The 17,938-nt window shown below is 54.8% G+C and overlaps 1 protein-coding gene across 1 annotated transcript in view; it reads left to right on the forward strand.

Moving 5' to 3' along the window:
- Positions 1-17,938, forward strand: part of DPP6 (dipeptidyl peptidase like 6) — a 694,644-nt gene that overhangs the window by 660,114 nt on the left and 16,592 nt on the right. The window contains exons 17-19 of the mRNA XM_021692851.2: positions 171-218; positions 13,963-14,061; positions 17,005-17,074. Coding sequence (XP_021548526.1) covers positions 171-218; positions 13,963-14,061; positions 17,005-17,074 — 217 coding nt within the window. The remainder of the gene's footprint in view (positions 1-170; positions 219-13,962; positions 14,062-17,004; positions 17,075-17,938) is intronic.

The raw sequence follows: 17,938 nt of genomic DNA on the forward strand, positions 1-17,938 counted from the left end.
GGAGTTTGAGCCGGGTTCCTTGTGATTACCAAGGGCACGAAGTTAGACAGGTAGCCTGCAACAGCCCGCTGTGTGCGAGCTGTAAGGAAGGCTAGATTCTCGTGTGTTTCAGATAAACTAAACAGCCTTCTTTCTGTTTCTTCTCTGGCTTCTCCTCTCTCCCCACTCAGGTCCTGGAGTCCCCACGGTGACAGTGCACAACACAACAGATAAGAAAAGTAAGTGCCTTTTGCTCTTTTCTGGAATCTTCCCGTGCCGTGGGAGAAAGGAAGCCGAAGTTCTGTGAGAGAATCCCACCCACATGTTCTGATTTGGAGACACAGAGATGGTGCTGTCCTAGCGGTTCAGAGTGACCCCCCACAATGGCCAGCATTGATCAATGTGGTGGACGCTCAGGGCCACGCAGCCGGAAGAGGAGCTGAGGCCCGGAGACCACTGCAGCCATTGCAGGGCCCGTCCACGGCCCTGAACGGAGCCCAAGGCCCAGAGCTCTGCAGCCTGGCCCTCCACTGGGGGCTCCAGGGGCACTTTGAGGCTCATCTGCCCTTGTGGGTGGGGGACGCCTTCATGGCATGAGGGGCTTTCACTTGAGGCCCTCCCAGCACATTTTTGCTTGGAGGGACCCCATGCAAGTTGAATGCATACTCGTGTATTTATGCAGAGGATCGGAAATGATGCTTCCCGTCCCAGGCAGACCCTCGGTAAAGCTGAGAAAGAAGAGAACGTGCCCTCAGCCCCTCCCTTCCTTGGCCTTCCTCTGCCCTGTCCCCGAGGAACCCCACTGCTTCCCTCCTCCCGACCCCCCACTCTTTCCCACTGTGGTACCACCTGCCCTGGCAGGACCCTGCTCTGTGTCTTGCCTTCTAAAGGAAAGTCAGACCTCAGGCCCCGATGGCAGGCGTCACTCTGCATTTCCCTTGAATATCAAGGCATCCCGGTGTCGGTGACTCTGATTCCTGGCCTGGTGGTCGGACTTGGAGCCCAGCTGGCACGGGGGGGGGTGGAGTGTGGAAGAGGGGGTCTCCAGTGTTCTCTTTAGACACTGGTTAGAAAGTGGCCAGAGCGTTCAAAGGTAGATAAAATAGATTGATTTTAAGAAACATCATTTAGGGGCGCCTGGGTGGCTCAGTCGTTAAGCGTCTGCCTTCGGCTCAGGTCATGATCCCAGGGTCCTGGGATTGAGCCCCGCATCGGGCTCTCTGCTCGGCAGGAAGCCTGCTTCTCCCTCTCCCCCTCCCTCTGCTTGTGTTCCCTCTCTCGCTGTGTTTCTCTCTGTCAAATAAATAAAATCTTTAAAAAAAAAAAAAAAAGAAATATCATTTAGGGAGTAATCCCCAATGATGACGATATTTCACAAAACTTATCCAATAATTACTAGAGATTCCAAAGTAAAAGATAACATCAGGAATAGATTTTTAAAATCACTTAAAATGCAGGGCGCCTGGGTGGCTCAGTCGGTTAAGCGACTGCCTTCGGCTCAGGTCATGATCCTGGAGTCCCGGGATCGAGTCCCGCATCGGGCTCCCTGCTCTGCGGGGAGTCTGCTTCTCCCTCTGACCCTCCCCCATCTCGTGCTCTCTCTCTCTCTCTGTCTCATTCTCTCTCTCAAATAAATAAATAAAATATTTAAAAAATAAAATAAAATAAAATCACTTAAAATGCAAAAGAAGTCCAAAAAAGGGCTGTCAGACGGATACGAAACCCACTCAAAACACTTGCGTGGCCATCAATGGGGGGAGAATACGGGGAGAAGGCTACGTTGACCTTCCTCTTGTCCCCCTGGGGGGTGACAGTGTTCTGGGCACGGGTGCCCGGCCCGAGGCCTCATCTCCAACACAACTGGGGAGCCTTCTAGGAGCCTGTGAGGTTTGGGGGTCTGGCCACGTGTCCAGTAGGGACAGGGTGTGATGTGCGATGGTCTGGGCTGCACCCCACCCAGCCACAGGCTGCCCACTCTTGTGGGTACAAGGGCTTGGAGAGTCCAGGGGAGGCTGCCTGAGGGGTCAGGCCAACGCTCACCCCAAGGCAGGCATCTGTGGGGTTGACAGACACAGCCTGGCATGACAGCCCTCTTTTAAAAGTGTTCATGCTAGAATCTCTTTCAATGATTCTCACTTTGAAGCATGGAAATATTTCAAAAAGCCTCAACTGGACTATCTTTTTTTCTGAAGGAAACTTGTACTATTCACTTAGAGGACTTATTTAAATGTAAGAGTACATAGATAGTGGTGTGTGTCTGATAGAATATTAGCTATCAGAAAGAATGAAATCTTGCCATTTGCAACAACATGGATGAAGCTAGAGGGTACTATGCTAAACAAAATAACTCTGTCAGAGAAAGACAATTATCATATGATTTCAGTTATATGTGGAATTTAAGAAACAAAACAGAGGATCATAGGGGAAAGGGAGGGAAAAATACAATAAGATGAAATCAGAGAGGGAGACAAACCGTGAGAGACTCTCAACTCTAGGGAACAAACTGAGGGTTGCTGTAGGGGAGGTGGGTAGGGGGATGGGGTAACTGGGGGATGGGCATCAAGGAGGGCACATGATGTGATGAGCACTGGGTGTTACATGCAACTGATGAATCACTGAATTCTACCCCTGAAACTAAAAAAAAAAAAAAAGTACAGAGATAATTTCCTGACATTTTATGAAGTTTTTCCCTTCTTTAAAATCTGTGGAATGATGCACACTGAACAGGGTGTGTGGTCGGTGTCCTCGCTGGACGCTGCACCATGTCGCAGAGGGTGTCACTCTGGGGGGAAGCTGGGTGTGGGGTGTATGGGACACTAGGCCCTATTTTTGAAACTTCTTGTGAATTTATTTCAAAATAAAAAGGGTGTGGTTTTTTTTTTTTTAAGATTTTATTTATTTGACAGAGAAACAGCGAGAGAGGGACCACAAGCAGGAGGAGTGGGAGAGGGAGAAGCAGGCTTCCCGCTGAGCAGGGAGCCCGATGCGGGGCTCGATCCCAGGACCCTGGGATCATGACCTGAGCCAAAGGCAGACGCTTAATGACTGAGCCACCCAGGCGCCCCCCCCCCTTTTTTTAATCTATAGTCTAGTGAAAACACAAAACTATTTCTAGGTGCTTTCCCCCCCCTTTTTAAAGAAAACTAGGTGTGGCTCTTCTTAAGAAAGCCATTCACTTCCACACTCTGACTTGCTTCCCTGGAGGACGCTGTTGGGAATCTGTCCTGGTCAGGGGTGATGCGGCGCCTGCGTCTGGGGAGGCCTTGTGCGTGGTAGCCGCACTCAGGCTTGGCTGTGACCACAGCTCCAGGACTGTGGGGGCGGGGAGTGCGAGCGTGTGCCGAGTGCCAGTCCCCGCTTTTCCCCGTCGGGCTTACGTGAGGATGAAGCCGGCCTACATCTTACATGCTTCACAACAGTAATGAGACAGGTTGCCTATTCTGTTTATAAAATGGGGCCACGTATGTGCGGCACACCGCACTCAGGGAGCGTCCGGGTAGGAATTCGCCATGTGCCCTCCAGCATGGGCAGCGGGGGAAAGCTCTCGGTCTGGGATGGCTCTGTAATTCTGCCGGGAAACCAGACGAGCCCCTTCTTGTCGCCCGGTTGGTTGGTTGGCTGCATGAACTGCTCTGCCCAATCAGCCCCAGGCTCTGGAGGTTGTAGTCGTCCATGTTCTGTTGGGGACCCCCTAGAAAGAGGTGTTTAGAGAAGCTTTCACTGTTTGGGGCTCAGGGGCCACGGTCGCAGCTCTTTCCCAAAGGAAAGAGCGTGGCCCACGGAACGGGAAATGGAAGCATCTGTCCGCCGCCTGCCGTCAGCTCTGCGTGGGGGCACTCGGGTCTTCTCCCTGTGAAGGTGACACCACTGTGCTTTCTCTCAGCAAAGCGCTGATTAACGGGGACCCGGACAGCATCTGTGCCACGCGGTGATGTGTGGCGTCCATTACGAGCCCGGGTACCGTGTCGGACCCCGGCTTTCCCGCAGCCGGATTCACACTCTGGGGAGGTTTCCTCCCGACCTGGCCCGTTGCTGCGTCACTAGCTGTCACTGTAGCTCCGCGGTTTCCGGAATATGGACGCCAGCCCCCAGGCTGGACACAGAACGATTCCGTGGTTGAGCTGCTGGTGGGGTCCACCACCCCAGAGCAGAAGAGGCGTGGGTCAGGGTCTGATTTACACTCAGGCATGGCGGTCGGAGGCGAGGCGGAGAGGCTCCCGGCCGCCCACTGCCCCCGACACGGTGCCTGGGGTGGTGGAATCCCTGTGGGTCAGGGCGTCGGGCCTGCACCACGGCTCTTCATGTAGGAGAGCCTCGTGTGTCGCTAGGACCCAGCTGTGTCACGGAAGGGCCCAACAGTGTGGTGGCCCACGCGACTCTCGGCGTGTGTCCCCGCCTGCTGCAGCACGCCCTCCCGCCGGCCCGCACGCGTGTCCTCACTTCCAGCCTCCAGCCGCTCCGGGCCCGGAAGGCAGGGCTTGGGTGAAGTACGAGGGGGTCCCGGTGACCGGCTTCCTGTGAGCACCCGCGGCGCATCCTCCAACTCCCCGCGTTCCTCTTGCTGGTCCTGGCTTCACCCCGCGTCCCGCTGGCTGCACAGAATGCCAGGAAGCAGCTTTCATCCCGGCTCCGTGCCCCTCAGGTAGAATCAGGGGTCCATTGACGAGTGGGGACAGCCGCTGGGGACGCCACCACCAAGATCTGAGTGCACGTCCCCCAGAACAGCACTCCCCAGAAATGCATTCCGTTGAAGCTCTGGAGGCTGCAAGCTCAGGATCGGGGTGTCGGCAGGGTGACTGTTGGGAGGCTGTGAGAGGGAGGCTGTCCCCCAGCTTCTGGTGGCTGCTGGCCACTTCTAGCGTTCCTTGGCTGGTACGAGCATCACCATTCCTCTTCACACGGCCTCCCCGTGTGCATCCCTGTATCCAAATCTCCCCTTCTTATAAGGACACCGGTCATATTGGATTAGGGCCCCCTCATGGCCTCAACCCAACTTGTTTCTTCTGCAAAGACCCTAATTCCAAATACGGTCACCTTCATAGGCACTGGGGGTGAGGACATCAGCATCTTTGGGGGACACAGTTCAACACACAACACAGCAAAACAAGGGTTTGTAATTCATTCCCACGAAATCCAGGTCGTGTGATCCTTGTTGCTCTCCTAGGAGGAAACTGGGGTTGCAAGTTCCTTCTAGACTGTGGCCCATCACCATCACCCCGGCTTCTGGCCATGCGGGCGGGAAGAAAGAAAAGATTTTGTGGGATTTGTTGGAGTCTAGCAGTGGTAGGCGTCATTTCCACCAGCCAGAATTCCCTCACGGGGACCCCCCTAGATGCAAGAGAGGCCCCGGAAGGAGGGAGACAGGCCGACGGGTGCTAGCAGTCGGTGTCACAGGAGGAAGGACTGTGGGTCTAGGACACACTGGCTAGCTTTGCCAGTCCCTGAGAGAGGTGACCGAGTACATAATCATCGGCCGTTTCTGTACAGATCACTCGGCCTGAGCGCACTCGTCAGATACTTCCCTGTTCTGGCCCATGGAGGTGCTCTCCAGAGGCCCCAGCCTGCAGAAAGATGTGCTCAGCACCAGAGGGGTCCCTGCGAGGGGGTGGACCCCACCGCGCCGGGGAGGGTTCTCTGACTGTGGCAGGGAGCACCAGCCCCCAGCCTAGGGGTGCAGGAATATAGGAGGAGAGATGTCACAGTGCGGACCCAGCAGAGGGAAGCAAGCGGAGAGATTGGTGATTGTGGGGGCAAAGGGCTGGGGACCCATCCCTACCTACACTCGCGAGCCCAGAATCTGCAGAGTCTGCAGAGGGCACAGAAGCCAGAAAGGTCCTAACAGACTTAAACATACAGGAGAAGCCATGGAGGCCCATATTTAGTGCCCAGTAGGAACAGTGATGGGAGTTCTAGGTGTTTATCAGACCCAGAGTCAAGGCCTGCAAGACCTGAAGGGAGTCATGAGACTTCATCTAAGACTCCGAGAAAACTGGTTGCCGTCTTTCAAATTTGGTAGGGATTTGAGATTTGGGTTATTTTTGTCAATTTTTTGGGGGGGAATTGTCCTCATTTTCCCAACTCTGCTGTAGGAATTCCCAGATAACAAGCGACCTCGGGTTAGAGGGTTGAGAAGGACGAGGGCCGAGTGGTGGTTTATGTAACTCACTGGGTGTCAGGTTGCTGTGCATACGGGGCTCATCGCAGAAAAGAAAGGAAACCCGTTTTGTTCTGGGAATCCGAGATTTAGGAATGAAAAAGGATATTAGACAACAACGGATGGAACGTCTTCATTTTCAAGGCTGGAAGGTGCGGGTCTCGGTCCAAGCACTGTGCTCGCTGGAGGAGTCTTCCTCACGCCCGGGGTACAGTGGTCTGTAGAGATGGTGCATGGTGCCTGCCGTCCCTCAGGGCCTCTATCTCGGATGGCTGCGGTCATCTCCATCCCCTGTGTCCTCAGCAGACGCCAGACCCTCGGCCTCAGTGGTCTGATGTGACACGTCACTCCCAAGGGCTATGGCAGTCGTGGGTATGGCCGAACAGCGCATGATGAAGCTCCTCGCTCCTCGCCAATGACCCGTGAGTAGGGCGGCCTGGCCGTACTGCACAGAAGACAGCACTGAGATTGGGCTGCGGAAATACCGACAGCTAACACGTTGTTTCTTCTGGAATTCTGACGCTTCAAGAGCAAGTCATCTGAATTCTCTCAAAAGAGAGAAAAGACGGAAGAAAGGAAGGCAGAGAAACCGCGAATCCTCTAGTAAGCTCAGATTTTTTAAAGATTGGGTAAAATGTTTGGGTTTTTCAGGTCACGCAGCCAGTCAGTGAACATGGATGGAAGCCGGTGGTGCGGGGCCCACACAGATGATGGACTTGCAAATGAATCCAGAGCAGGAGACCCAAACCCTGGCAGCCCCCAGCTGCTGCTCCATCCCGGAGGGGGACAGCGCGGACAGCGTGGGTCCTCCTGGAAAGTGAGAACTGGAAGCTGCAGGTCGGGGCGCAGGGCAGACCCCACGCCTGGAGTCCCAGCCTCTGTTTCTGTTGGCGGGAGGCGTGTGGGGGCTCTTTTCTGCGTATTTAATTTTTGACATGATGTCTGACCGAGCTTCGTACCCCATCTCGTCCCCAGCTGCTTCGTCGGCACAGAACAGCGTGCCCTCAGCTTTTTGTCTGTCTGTCACACGGAGTGGGTCCCTCTCCGCTGAGGAGTCCGTGCGGGGGGACCGGAGTGGCGATTATCAAAGCGGCAGGCCCATGCGTGCGAGGAACCAAAGCGCCTTGCAGACCGCCTTCCTGCTCAGTGTGTTCCAGCTGAGCTGTGCTCTTTCTTTCCAGGAGCAGCACAAAGGCGAAGGGAAGCAGGCCCCTCTCATCTGCCGGTGCAGCCCCTGCCCGCGGTCCTGCCCCTGCGATGCTGCCAAGCCCCGCACCGTGCGTGCTCATCCTGCTTGACGCTGCACCTGATTCTCTTTGGGAAATTTGAACTGGCCAGGGGCCCAGAGAGTAACCGTGACATCCACAGTGACCAGGCCAGCATTTATGAATCACTTGCTGTGGGCCCACTTCAGTGCCCCCTGACACGGTCCGCTATCACCCCCATTTTCCATTTAAGAAAACTGAGGCCACACACACACAGCTAGAAAGCAGTGGGACCTGTTTCCAGCCTGGCCTTTGTCTCTGGCCACCATCCATTGGCCTTGCTGTCAGCACGGCCCGAGGGGCTCCTGCAGATCCAGGGTTCCCCATCGTGTGCCTGCCCTGAGACAGCCGGGAGGCGGACGGCCGTGCCCTCACCGCTTGCCCCCGACGCCCTCTCACCCCGCACACCCGGCCACCCGAGCCAGCACGGGGCGAATGCCATGCCCCTTCCCCGCTCAGAGGAAGAGAAGATGCTTCTGCTGTGGTCTGGAAGGACTGAGCCCTGCCATTTCACCTGCTGGTGACGTCACACCTGGGCCCCCATCACTTTGGACATGAGGGAGCAGCCACTTAATAGCGCGGCCAGCCTGCCCAGCGGCTTCGCATCCAGAATCTGGTCGTGTCTCATTACGGCAGCGTCCCAGATGGCATTGCCTCGTGCAGGACCAGAGCCCTGGCTCACTGGCCCCAGGTACATAGTCCTGACCAGGGGGCCTCTCTCCCAGACCCCGGCATGCAGGAGCTGGAGACCGCTGTAATGTCACCATCGTCTAAGGAACGTGCTGACAACTGCAGATTCTCTGGTCACAGCTCCCAAAATCAACCCCAGTTTAGTCTGACTCAGCACCGAGTCCCTAGCGGTCTTTGAACCTCGTGCTGGTTTGCACAGGGCAAGCAGAGCTACCTCGTGCATCAGGATGGCCGTGCTGACTGGCCGTGTGGACAGACATGGGACGTGCGGGCCACTTGCGTGCGGCGGGGACGGAGGGCCCACCGGCTCTCGGGAAGGAGGCTTTTGGGCAAGCTGTGGGAAGCCTGGACTGCCAGCTGGTGTGCGGCCTGTGCCCTTGGCGGCTCCAGGCCCAGGAGACAGAAGCTGCGGGAACACTGGAGAGAGGCCCCTGCAGGGTCAGGGCCGGTCGTCACAGCCACCCCAGCCCTGCTCTGAAATGTGAATTACTGTTTCAGAATCCTTTGTCCTTTCTCCTCCGCCCCCCTGACCCTAGAGCCACCCTGGGGATATTTGACTTCTTTCCCTTTGGAAAAGCTTATCTATAAGCAGAGCCCGCGGGGTGTTCACAGATGTGACTCTGAATTATTTAAAAGCTCTTTCCTTAAGAACGTAATTATGGCTGGGACCAAAGTATACTCATTTATTTGGTGCCTGGGTATTCAAACAACTTAGGTGCTGGGATAGAAAAACCAACAAAACCACGGTTAATACGTGGCTGGTGTTAACGTAAGGAAGAGAGGAAGTACAGCTCAGCTCTGTGGACGCACCATCAGGGGCCACAGCGCCCTGACCATCAGCTCCACGGCCGGCGGGAGGACGCACGTGGGCTGGTGGAGGCAGGCAGCACCCCACAGCATAATCCTGATTGCGTACTCGGGAACCCCAAGCTCCCCGGCTGCCCGGGCCCACTCTCTTACCAACACTCGAGGACGGGATTCCATCGTCCTCACATGGGCTTTTATAAAGATGCAAAACCAACTCACGGCAGTTGACATCAAGGCAATCCTTTCTTGAGACGTGAGCTGCTTGGCGCCCGGGCCTTTGCTCACAGGGTCCTGCTGCCTGGAGCTGCCCCCGCCCACGGACCCCCGCCTCTTCCATCGGCCGTGCATGCAGGTCAGAGGGGAGACGGTAGTCAGAGAGTCCAGGAGACGTCCCCAAGCATGGAGTGACCTGTTCCATCAAACCCTCAGTTGTTTGTGTATCTGGAAAGTCTTCTGGATCCCCAGGGCTCCAAACACAGGCGGCCTCTGTGGAGGGATGGAGTGATCCAGTCTGCAGATCCTGGTAGACCGTGCGCGTGCATGTGGTTCCCAGAGAGAGCAAAGCGCCGTGCACCTTCCAGCTGGCAGGGTACCTGCCTTGGCATCCCGCCTCTCTCACTCGAAGCTCGCCGCCACCCCGCCACCACGCAGCCCAGACTGATGACAGTGTAGTTAGTTGTGGGGAGAGGGCCACATCAGCCCAGTCGACACATGGCCCCTCCTGATCAAACCCCTTCACCTGCCTGCCAGTGGCTGTGAGGGGCCAAAGGGCCATTTACTTATAGGGACTCTGCCTTCAAGTTTCTTAAAATCCTGCTGAAGACAAAAGTAGATCTAGCAACAAGGACAATGACTGCCCAACTGTGTGACACTGATTCTAACAACCAGACGTTCGGTGTTCAGAGGAAGGAGCTCTGCAGGTGCAACAGGGCATCCTGCATCCACGCCGGCGTCGGCCTGCACTGGCCGGGGCCACACAGCCCTGGGGCGGCGGGTGGGGGTCCCACACCTCGGGGACAGGTGCACAGGAGGAAGCAATGGGCAGCATGCCGGGAGGGGCCTGGACCATGAGAGGCGCAGACGCGCAGGCGGGGCGAGGAGACCACACAACAGGACATGATCTCTGTGCACATGCACTCCTACACTCTGCTTCCCGCGGAAAAACCTAAGAAGGGCGGCCGGTGGCTCTTGTCCTCTTTAGGTCAGTGGCCCGTCGGCTTCTGTTAGATTCCGGTCGCATTTCCCCGAGTGCAGCCAAGTGGGGCTTCCAGCAATGCCGTGACCCAGCAGGGCGCGTCGGCCCGCTGGGGCACAGCCAGGGAGGCAGCCCCCCGAGCAAATGCTTCCTGCAGTCTCACTGTGTCCAGATCTGATAATAGCTAATTCCACCAAACATTAGAGCGGGCTCACATTTAATTAAGGAGTGGCCATTTGTATGCTCCAGACTGGAGGTCCCCGTGGCCATGAAGTCAAAAGAAGAGTCCTTCGGGAACGTGCCAATCTTCTCTTATTTCCTCTGCTGAGCTCCTGCCTCCTTTGAATGCAATTATGGGAACAAATAAAATGGCTTAACTCAACTCCCCTGTGGGCCAGCCAGCTCTCTGCTGATAAAACCAGTTGTGTGGGCAATCATTAAATGGGAAATCTAATATTTAACTAAATTTAATAGTCTGTTGCTTTGGTGCCTCTGTGAAGGGTGGGATTTTGGTACAGAGGCGAGCTATTCAAACGCAGTCTGTAGGGTCTGTTAGGATATTGTGTGCTCCCTCTCGAAGCCGGAGCTCAGGGGTCCGGGAGTGGGAGGGCTGTTCCGGGGGGGGAGAGCGTGTGTTCTCAGTGAGTCCAGGCAAGCTGAACTCGGTGGGCAGCAAAGCAACGCTGCAACCTACGTGGGAAATTTCTCCTTCAGGATCAGCGTTAGAAATTGCTGAGTGATGTCAGAAGTACCGGATCCAAACGCATACACACGGAGAGAGGAGCGTAGGGTGATAACCTGTGAGAGGCTCTGTTGGCTCTCTTTCATTTTGAAAGCTGGTGGTCCAGGCTGGCCTTGCCACCAGCAGACTTCCCCAGGGTAGACTGTGGCCTGCACCCCAGGAGCGTGGTGCTGCGTTTGGGTAGCAATGGGAGACCTTTGTTCCCCTTAGTGCCTGCTAATTCCCCTCATCCAGCATGACCCACATGTGCACACTGCCTGGTCCCTTACCGGTCTCCACCTGGGCTCACTGCATGGGCACACAGGGAGGGGAGGCTGGCGGGCTCCCTGATGACCCCAGAAGATCTGAGCACTGGGTCCCACAGTGAGCACACGTCTGGGCAGAGACCATGAATTGCATCCTGATCTGGGCATTAACTCAGTATTACCTTGCATTTGTCACGAGTCCTTCAAGTACTGTAAGCTTTCCCATCACTGTAATGGAAGTGTGCTTTGGTCCCGTTGTGTATGGTTTTATGTGGGGAGCAGTGGTTGGGAGGCTTGGATTGCATCAACTCTTACTACTCAAGAGGCCTGAAACACTGGGAACCCCTGAGAGCCCCCAGGCTTCTGAAGCACCCAGGAGGACCCCCAGTCCCTCCCAGCTTCCTGTCCAGTGGGAACTGGAAGAAAGACTGGGGTGGAAACCCAGGCTCAGATCCAGTGTAGATGCGTCATTTCTGGAGTATGGATTGGATTTCCACATGTACTCAGGCGACTGGAAACTCATACGGTTTGTCTCTGGGATGGGACCGAGTGCTGATGCCTTGGGAGCTGGAGGGCAGGGAAGGGCAGTCAGGCAAATGACCACAGCTCCTACAGTTGGTGTTAAGAGGGGTATCCCAGATGGGCTTCTACTTGCAGATGTGATGTTTGACCTGTTGGAGAAGGCGCCAGCAAAGAAAGTTCCCGTCATGGGGAACAGTGAGTGTCAAGGTCCTGTGGCAGTAAAGAATTAGAAAAATGCTATTTTCCTCCTTATTCTGCAGAGCTGCCTTCTAGACTTCCTGCCATACCATTGTGACAAGAACACAAATAAGAAATAATTTCTATCTCACAAACCAACTCCTGACCGTGCATGCCCACAACACTGTTAAAGGGCTGAGTACACTTATTTTTTTTTAAGATTTATTTATTATTTTAGAGAAAGAGAGAGCAGGGTGGGAGGCTCAGGGAGAGGGAGAGAGAGAATCTTAAGCAGACTCCACACCTAGCACAGAGCTGGATGTGGGCATCGATCTCATGACCTTGAGATCATGACCTGAGCCAAAGTCAAGAGTTGGATGCTCAACCAACAGCCACCTGGGCAGCCTGGGATGAGGATATTTAGACTCAGCAAAAATGAGTGCTGTGTGGGCTCTCTGAGGAGTCCGGGTGGGGGTGTGGGGCAGGCCGTGGGGCACGCCTGCCACCCTGTCCCAACTTGTGTGCGTGACCACGAGGTAGAGTGTGCCATCTCTCGGCCACATCTCCGGGTCTCAGAGTTGAGGTCATCTACCTGGACCTCTGTGTGCGTCCCTTGCAGATGCAGTGTCCTGTCCCACTGTCTACAAAGGACACCATTTCTTGCCTGCCACGTGGTGGTCAGAATCTTCGGTGGTGTTGGTCCAGCTTAAGGTTTTTTTGTTTTTAACTCTCCCTATTGAAAATGAGCGTTACCATGCCCCCACCCCGACCTTTTCATCAAAGCTCAATTTTCAAATGTGTCCAGCAACTTGTAAAACATTTTTGGTTTTGTCTGTTTGCTCATCACAGTTCTGGAACTGTCCCTGTCCATGGGCGGCCGTGGGAGTTTGCCGGCCCTGCTCGTGGACAGTCCCTCAGATTCCTGAGCACCACTGGTGGCCGCGTGCCCTTCACAGATAAAACCACTCAGTGCCGGAGACTCCTGGTTCTGGGCCATATTTGGCCTCCAGGTGCCGTTGTGGAGTCATTTGGGGTCTGTTTTTCTTAAAGGGAATTGTTATGGGGATGGTTCCCCGTTCCTTGTAGCTCTGCTTGCGGTGTGAGTTTACTCGGTGAAATATTCATGAATGTTTCAAAGCTATTTGAGGAGCGAAAAGTGGAGCTCCTTGAAGACAAAATTTCCTTTCGTAATGGGCCACAAGGTGTCCCCACGTGTGGGCTCAAAGTGAGAAAGGAAGAAGGAAGTCGGGTGGTTTTTATTATAGAGCAGATGGTGAAGGCGGAGGAATGGCCTTTGCCGCAGGAAATCAGTGAAGTGGGCTGATGAGGGGCATCCGTGCACCTGCGGAAACACCCACTGGGCACATGTGCAAGTGAGGGGCCAGTGCAAGATTGACCCGCCTCTCTAATTTGGAGGGAAAAGGGCCGATCCCACTGCGCTGTATCCTGTGGCCCACGTGGCTTTAGGGCCAGCTAATATGATCATCCTAATTAAGGTGTCCTAAGCCAGATCACATTATGAGTAGGGTAAAAGATCCGAATCCATTTTTCCTGTAAAATTTTAGTAAAGAGCACACTCCAGGCTCTACTCTCCTTTTTTTCTTTGGTTATTGTGGCCACTATATTTGGAAAGTCATCTGTCCTCACAGATAGGTGATGTTGGTTTTCTGAAACCAGCAGTTTGTGGATAAAACAAACCTGGACCAGGACATTTGGGTGGCTCAGTCAGTTAACTGTCTGCCTTCAGCTCAGGTCATGATCCTGGGTTCCTAGGATCAAGCACCATGTCAGGCTCCATTCTCAGCGGGGAGCCTGCTTTTCCTTCTCCCTCCCCCTCTGCCCCTCCCCCTGCTTGTGCGCTCTCTCTCTCTCTCAAATAAATAAATAAAATCTTTAAAAAAAAAAAATACCCAGGCCTATACGTGTGGGTGAGAAATGCCATGGGGAAGGACAACCTATGGGTAGAGGAGTTACCTAATACGATGGAAAGAACCCTCCATTGCCCAAGCTCCTGACTTGAGACGGGGTGTTCCACCTTGTCTCAGTTTCCTGGTCTGTGCACAAGAAATAACAATCATCACCTCTGGGCCTGACGTAGGAATTAGCAGTCTGACCCACATGAAAGCCAGCGGCTTCAGTAAGTGATCGCTGAGGCTGAATGTGTCATTTTTCTTTCTCTCTCTTAGAAATGTTTGATCTAGAAACAAACGAGCACGTACAGAAGGCCGTACATGACCGACAGATGCCTAAAGTAGAATACAGGAAGATCGAGGTTGATGATTACAGTAAGTGCTGCATTGTCCCCCTGGAACAGACAGCCCGGCCGCCAGCAGGGATTGCTGTGCCCTGAGGCTCCCCACCAGCACCACACTCCCCAGCCTCATGGCTGGAAATGCATCCAACCTGCGAGGGGGAGATTCGGGCGGAGCTCATGGGGGAAAGCATCCTGCACTGAGCCTGTTGTGCTCAGAACCAAGATACTCCTCTGGCAATAGACCAAAAAAAGGTGGAGCATGGATTTCTCTCCTCAAGAGGCTGACAGTTAAATAAGGTCCCAGACCAAAATTCTCTCCTTTGGGGGGAACATGTCATGACACCATCCAGAGGAAACCTCCCCCCTCTGGAAATTTCTGTTCTGTTCCATCTGATATTTTCCTCCTTCATCGTCTAAGCTCTCGGTGCTGATTATGGGCTGAGGAGGCGTCCTTGAAACTAGAGAGATAAGACAGTGAAGGATTGCGTGCTGACGTGACCTGAGACGCACCCAGCACTCTGCCTGTCTCTGTGCCCCTCTTTGTCTTGAGCTGTCCATTCTCTCGTCCAGTGAGCTTTTATGAGCGCTGATGCTGTGCTGGACCCCAGAGCACTGGCTACAAGTGGACTCCCATCTCCAGGAGGGAAGCAGAGTCCTCCTAGCCTCAATCCCCCTCTGCAGATAGCTCCCCAGTCAACCCAGCCCACCTGGTGTCCTCATGGCCCGCCAGATGTTTACCCTTGGAAACTCCATGTGCAAAAGCCCCAAATACGTCTCACTGTCTTTCCCCCAGAGCTCTGTACCCGTCCAGACTTCTGTACTTTGGGGGATGGCACCCTTCTCTTAAATAATGCAGGCTCCAACCTTCAGGTCCTTCCCCCCGTCACCTCTGAGGTTGCCAAATAGGTTTCCCCTCTTGAGCTAACTCTTACTGGGGGGTGACGGCAGCTCCTGATGGAGCTGGCAGTTCGGGGTACCCCCGTATAGAGAGCAGGTCAGAGAACTAGGTCAGAGGAAAATCTGGCCGGCCCACACAGATAGCCTGCTGGACTAGGTACAGTCCTCCACATGGACCCTGGCGTCCAGTTACTCAGAACAGACTCAAATTCATGAGAACCCTTAAAGGAACTGCATATTTGTGCCATTTTCTTCTTTAAGGAAGAACCAAAAGGCAAGAAAGCAAGATGATTTTAAATTGATAGTGGACGGATGATGGATGGAAGGAGGGAAGGATAGAAGGATGGCAGGACGGCTGAATAAACAAGCAAGCAGTTCCACACATTTGCCCGACCCCCTCTACCTTCCAGCTCTAGCTACAGACCTCAAAACAGGTTCCGAAATTTGCAGGGCCCAGTGCAATGTGAACACTTGGGGCTCTTCGTTCATGGCTCATTACGACCGCCCAGCATAGGGCCCTTGCACAGGTCACAGGTGTGCGTCAGGCTGGTGGCCCTCTGTGGTCAGACTTCAGCTTCCTGCCCCACCCCCATTCCTGGCAGCATGTTTTCCGGAAAGCTCCCTCACATTTTCCCACGTCCGTTGCTTCCCACCACAGCCGATGAGGCCAGATCATATTCTTTACAAGATTCTTTCTCATCTCCTGGGCCCAGTGCCCTCCTCCTTCAAGCCAGTCCACACTCTGTCACAATAGTTTCCCAAATCCTAACACCATCCCCTCCTCCAAAAGTGCAAAGACCTTTAGAAACAAATAATCAACTCTCCCACCCTTGCTGCGTGAGGTTTCCTTCCCGTGTGAGGTTTCCTTGGTAGGTGGGTGGGAATGCAGGTGCTAGGAAAGCAGGTATGTGCGAGGACTAGCAGCCGAATGTCACCCCTTTGGGGCCACAAAAAATCTGCAAGATGTGTTCCTACCCACCTGTCTTGTTATGTTTTGCTTTTTTCATTTAATGTCCCCAGAGGCTCAGGCTTTCCTTCGGGAAGCAATCCGTCTTCAGGAAGGGCTCCCGGCCCTGGATGCAGCCAGTCGTGGCCGAGATCTGCCTGTGGGCTTCTCAGCAGCACAGAGCAGCCCAGACCATGTTTTATGGATATTGCAATGATGAAGTCCGATGCCTTCCTTTCTGCCAGTCCCTGGGCCATTGATCCAATTTGCAAGCCATTAACATTCAACCAGAATCAGTAATGAGAGCCTGGTCAGAGCCGGCTGCTGAGCCAACCACCCCAGCCTGGGATGTATCTGTAGTAATTGTACTGAAAAAGCTGCTAATGCCAATTTAATTGCTAATCTGGGTTGTAGTTACCGTCAATAAACAATTTCTAACTTGGGCAGGAAGGTTTGTTTGGGGGGAGGGGGACAGAAGAAGCTGGTGTGGGAGCCCCCTGCCTCCCACACCGGGTCCCTGCTGCCCAGGACAAGACCAGAAGGAGCTGGTGCCTCAGCCCCCTCCCCTCCCGCTGTCCCATTGGCCGGCACCAACCCGCACACCACGAGGCCGGCAGAGCCCCTGGCTGTGCCCGGAGGCTCCCGGCTCTCAGCCTCTCCCTCTGGGCTGCCGCCCGTGCCCCGGTCTCATCCCATCCCCGCAGCGCCCCGCGGCTCCCCGAGGTCTGTCCCCACCTAACTGTGTGTTGCGGCAATGCTGTTGGCAGAGACACATGCCACCCTTGGCGTCTCATTTCTCCCAGCCTGGAATTCGGCTGTTAACAAGTGTTTATGGCCTTCCAGGCTTTTCTGGTTTTCAACACACTGTTTGCAAGATTGAATTTAAGCTTCAGATGGAGAAACTCAGCCTTGAGATGGTTGGGTGATTTCCCTGAGGTCACTCAGCCGGCCAGAGTCACTAAGACAAAAATCAGGGCCAGCCCCGGGGCTGTGAGGGGGACCCGCGGAGCCCCCTCCAGAGTGTCCTTCTCCCATGCCTCCAGGAGCGCTCCAGACCGCTGGGACTCCATGGCCTTCCTTCCTGGTCCAGGTTGCCCCCTAATGTGCTGCCCCCTGTCTGTTTCTGCCTAGACTTGCCCGTTCAGATCCTCAAGCCAGCAACCTTCACCGACACGGCCCACTACCCCTTGCTCCTGGTGGTGTGAGTATTGTCGCCTCTTTCTTTCTCGGGGTGCTTGCCTGGGGACTCGGTGACACCATGGAAAGCACTGAACTCAAGAAAAAGACAAGCGTGAGAAAGGAGGTTGCAAACTAGAACCGAAGACAGGTTAGGCTGCCAGCAGGTGGCAGGCTCTGCTCGTAACAGTCGGTGAGGCCGCCGGGCAAGGAGGTGGGCCGTACCCCGCCCCGGTCTGCTTGTGCCTCCAGACCTGAGGCAGGTCCTACTGGGGGGGTGGCGCTACCGTGGCTGGTGAACAGGCTCAGCAATGGACAGGAAGGCTGATCTGGGAAGGCAGGCGGCCCACCCAGAGCACAGGTCCCTCGAGAGGCGGAGGCCGGCGTGGAGGGTTAACGCGGGCACACCGGGCACACGGAAGTGTTTTTAAAGGCAGACATCACCCAGAGATTTAACACGTACTCTCTTCACCTCCACGTGTGTTCGTTCAAGGCCGTGGAACATGAGGAAAATTCTGAGCTCTCTCATCGCCTCTCAGGGAGCCACCCCTCATGTTTACTTGAAAGAGGTCCGGATAGAGCAGCGGCCTGTGCTTGAGTTGTTTTAGGAACGCCAGTGAAACCACCCGCCTGAGTCAATATCAAATGACCTGATTAGCCCTGCCCCTGTCGCCCGGCTCCCGTCCTGGGCGCTTAGTCCCCAGCAATGGAAGGGCTTCGTTACAGAGCTGCCCCTGGCTTAGGTCCCAACAGCGGATTCCGTTTGGCAATTAACCCACTTTCCTCACTGTCTGGACAGGCTTAGCACTTTGCCAACAACCATACACGTGCCTCACACACTCATACACACCCCCTCACACACACTCCCCTCACACACTCACACACACCC

The sequence above is a fragment of the Neomonachus schauinslandi genome, chromosome 12 (genome assembly GCF_002201575.2).
Source record: "Neomonachus schauinslandi chromosome 12, ASM220157v2, whole genome shotgun sequence".
Taxonomy (NCBI): Eukaryota; Metazoa; Chordata; class Mammalia; order Carnivora; family Phocidae; genus Neomonachus; species Neomonachus schauinslandi.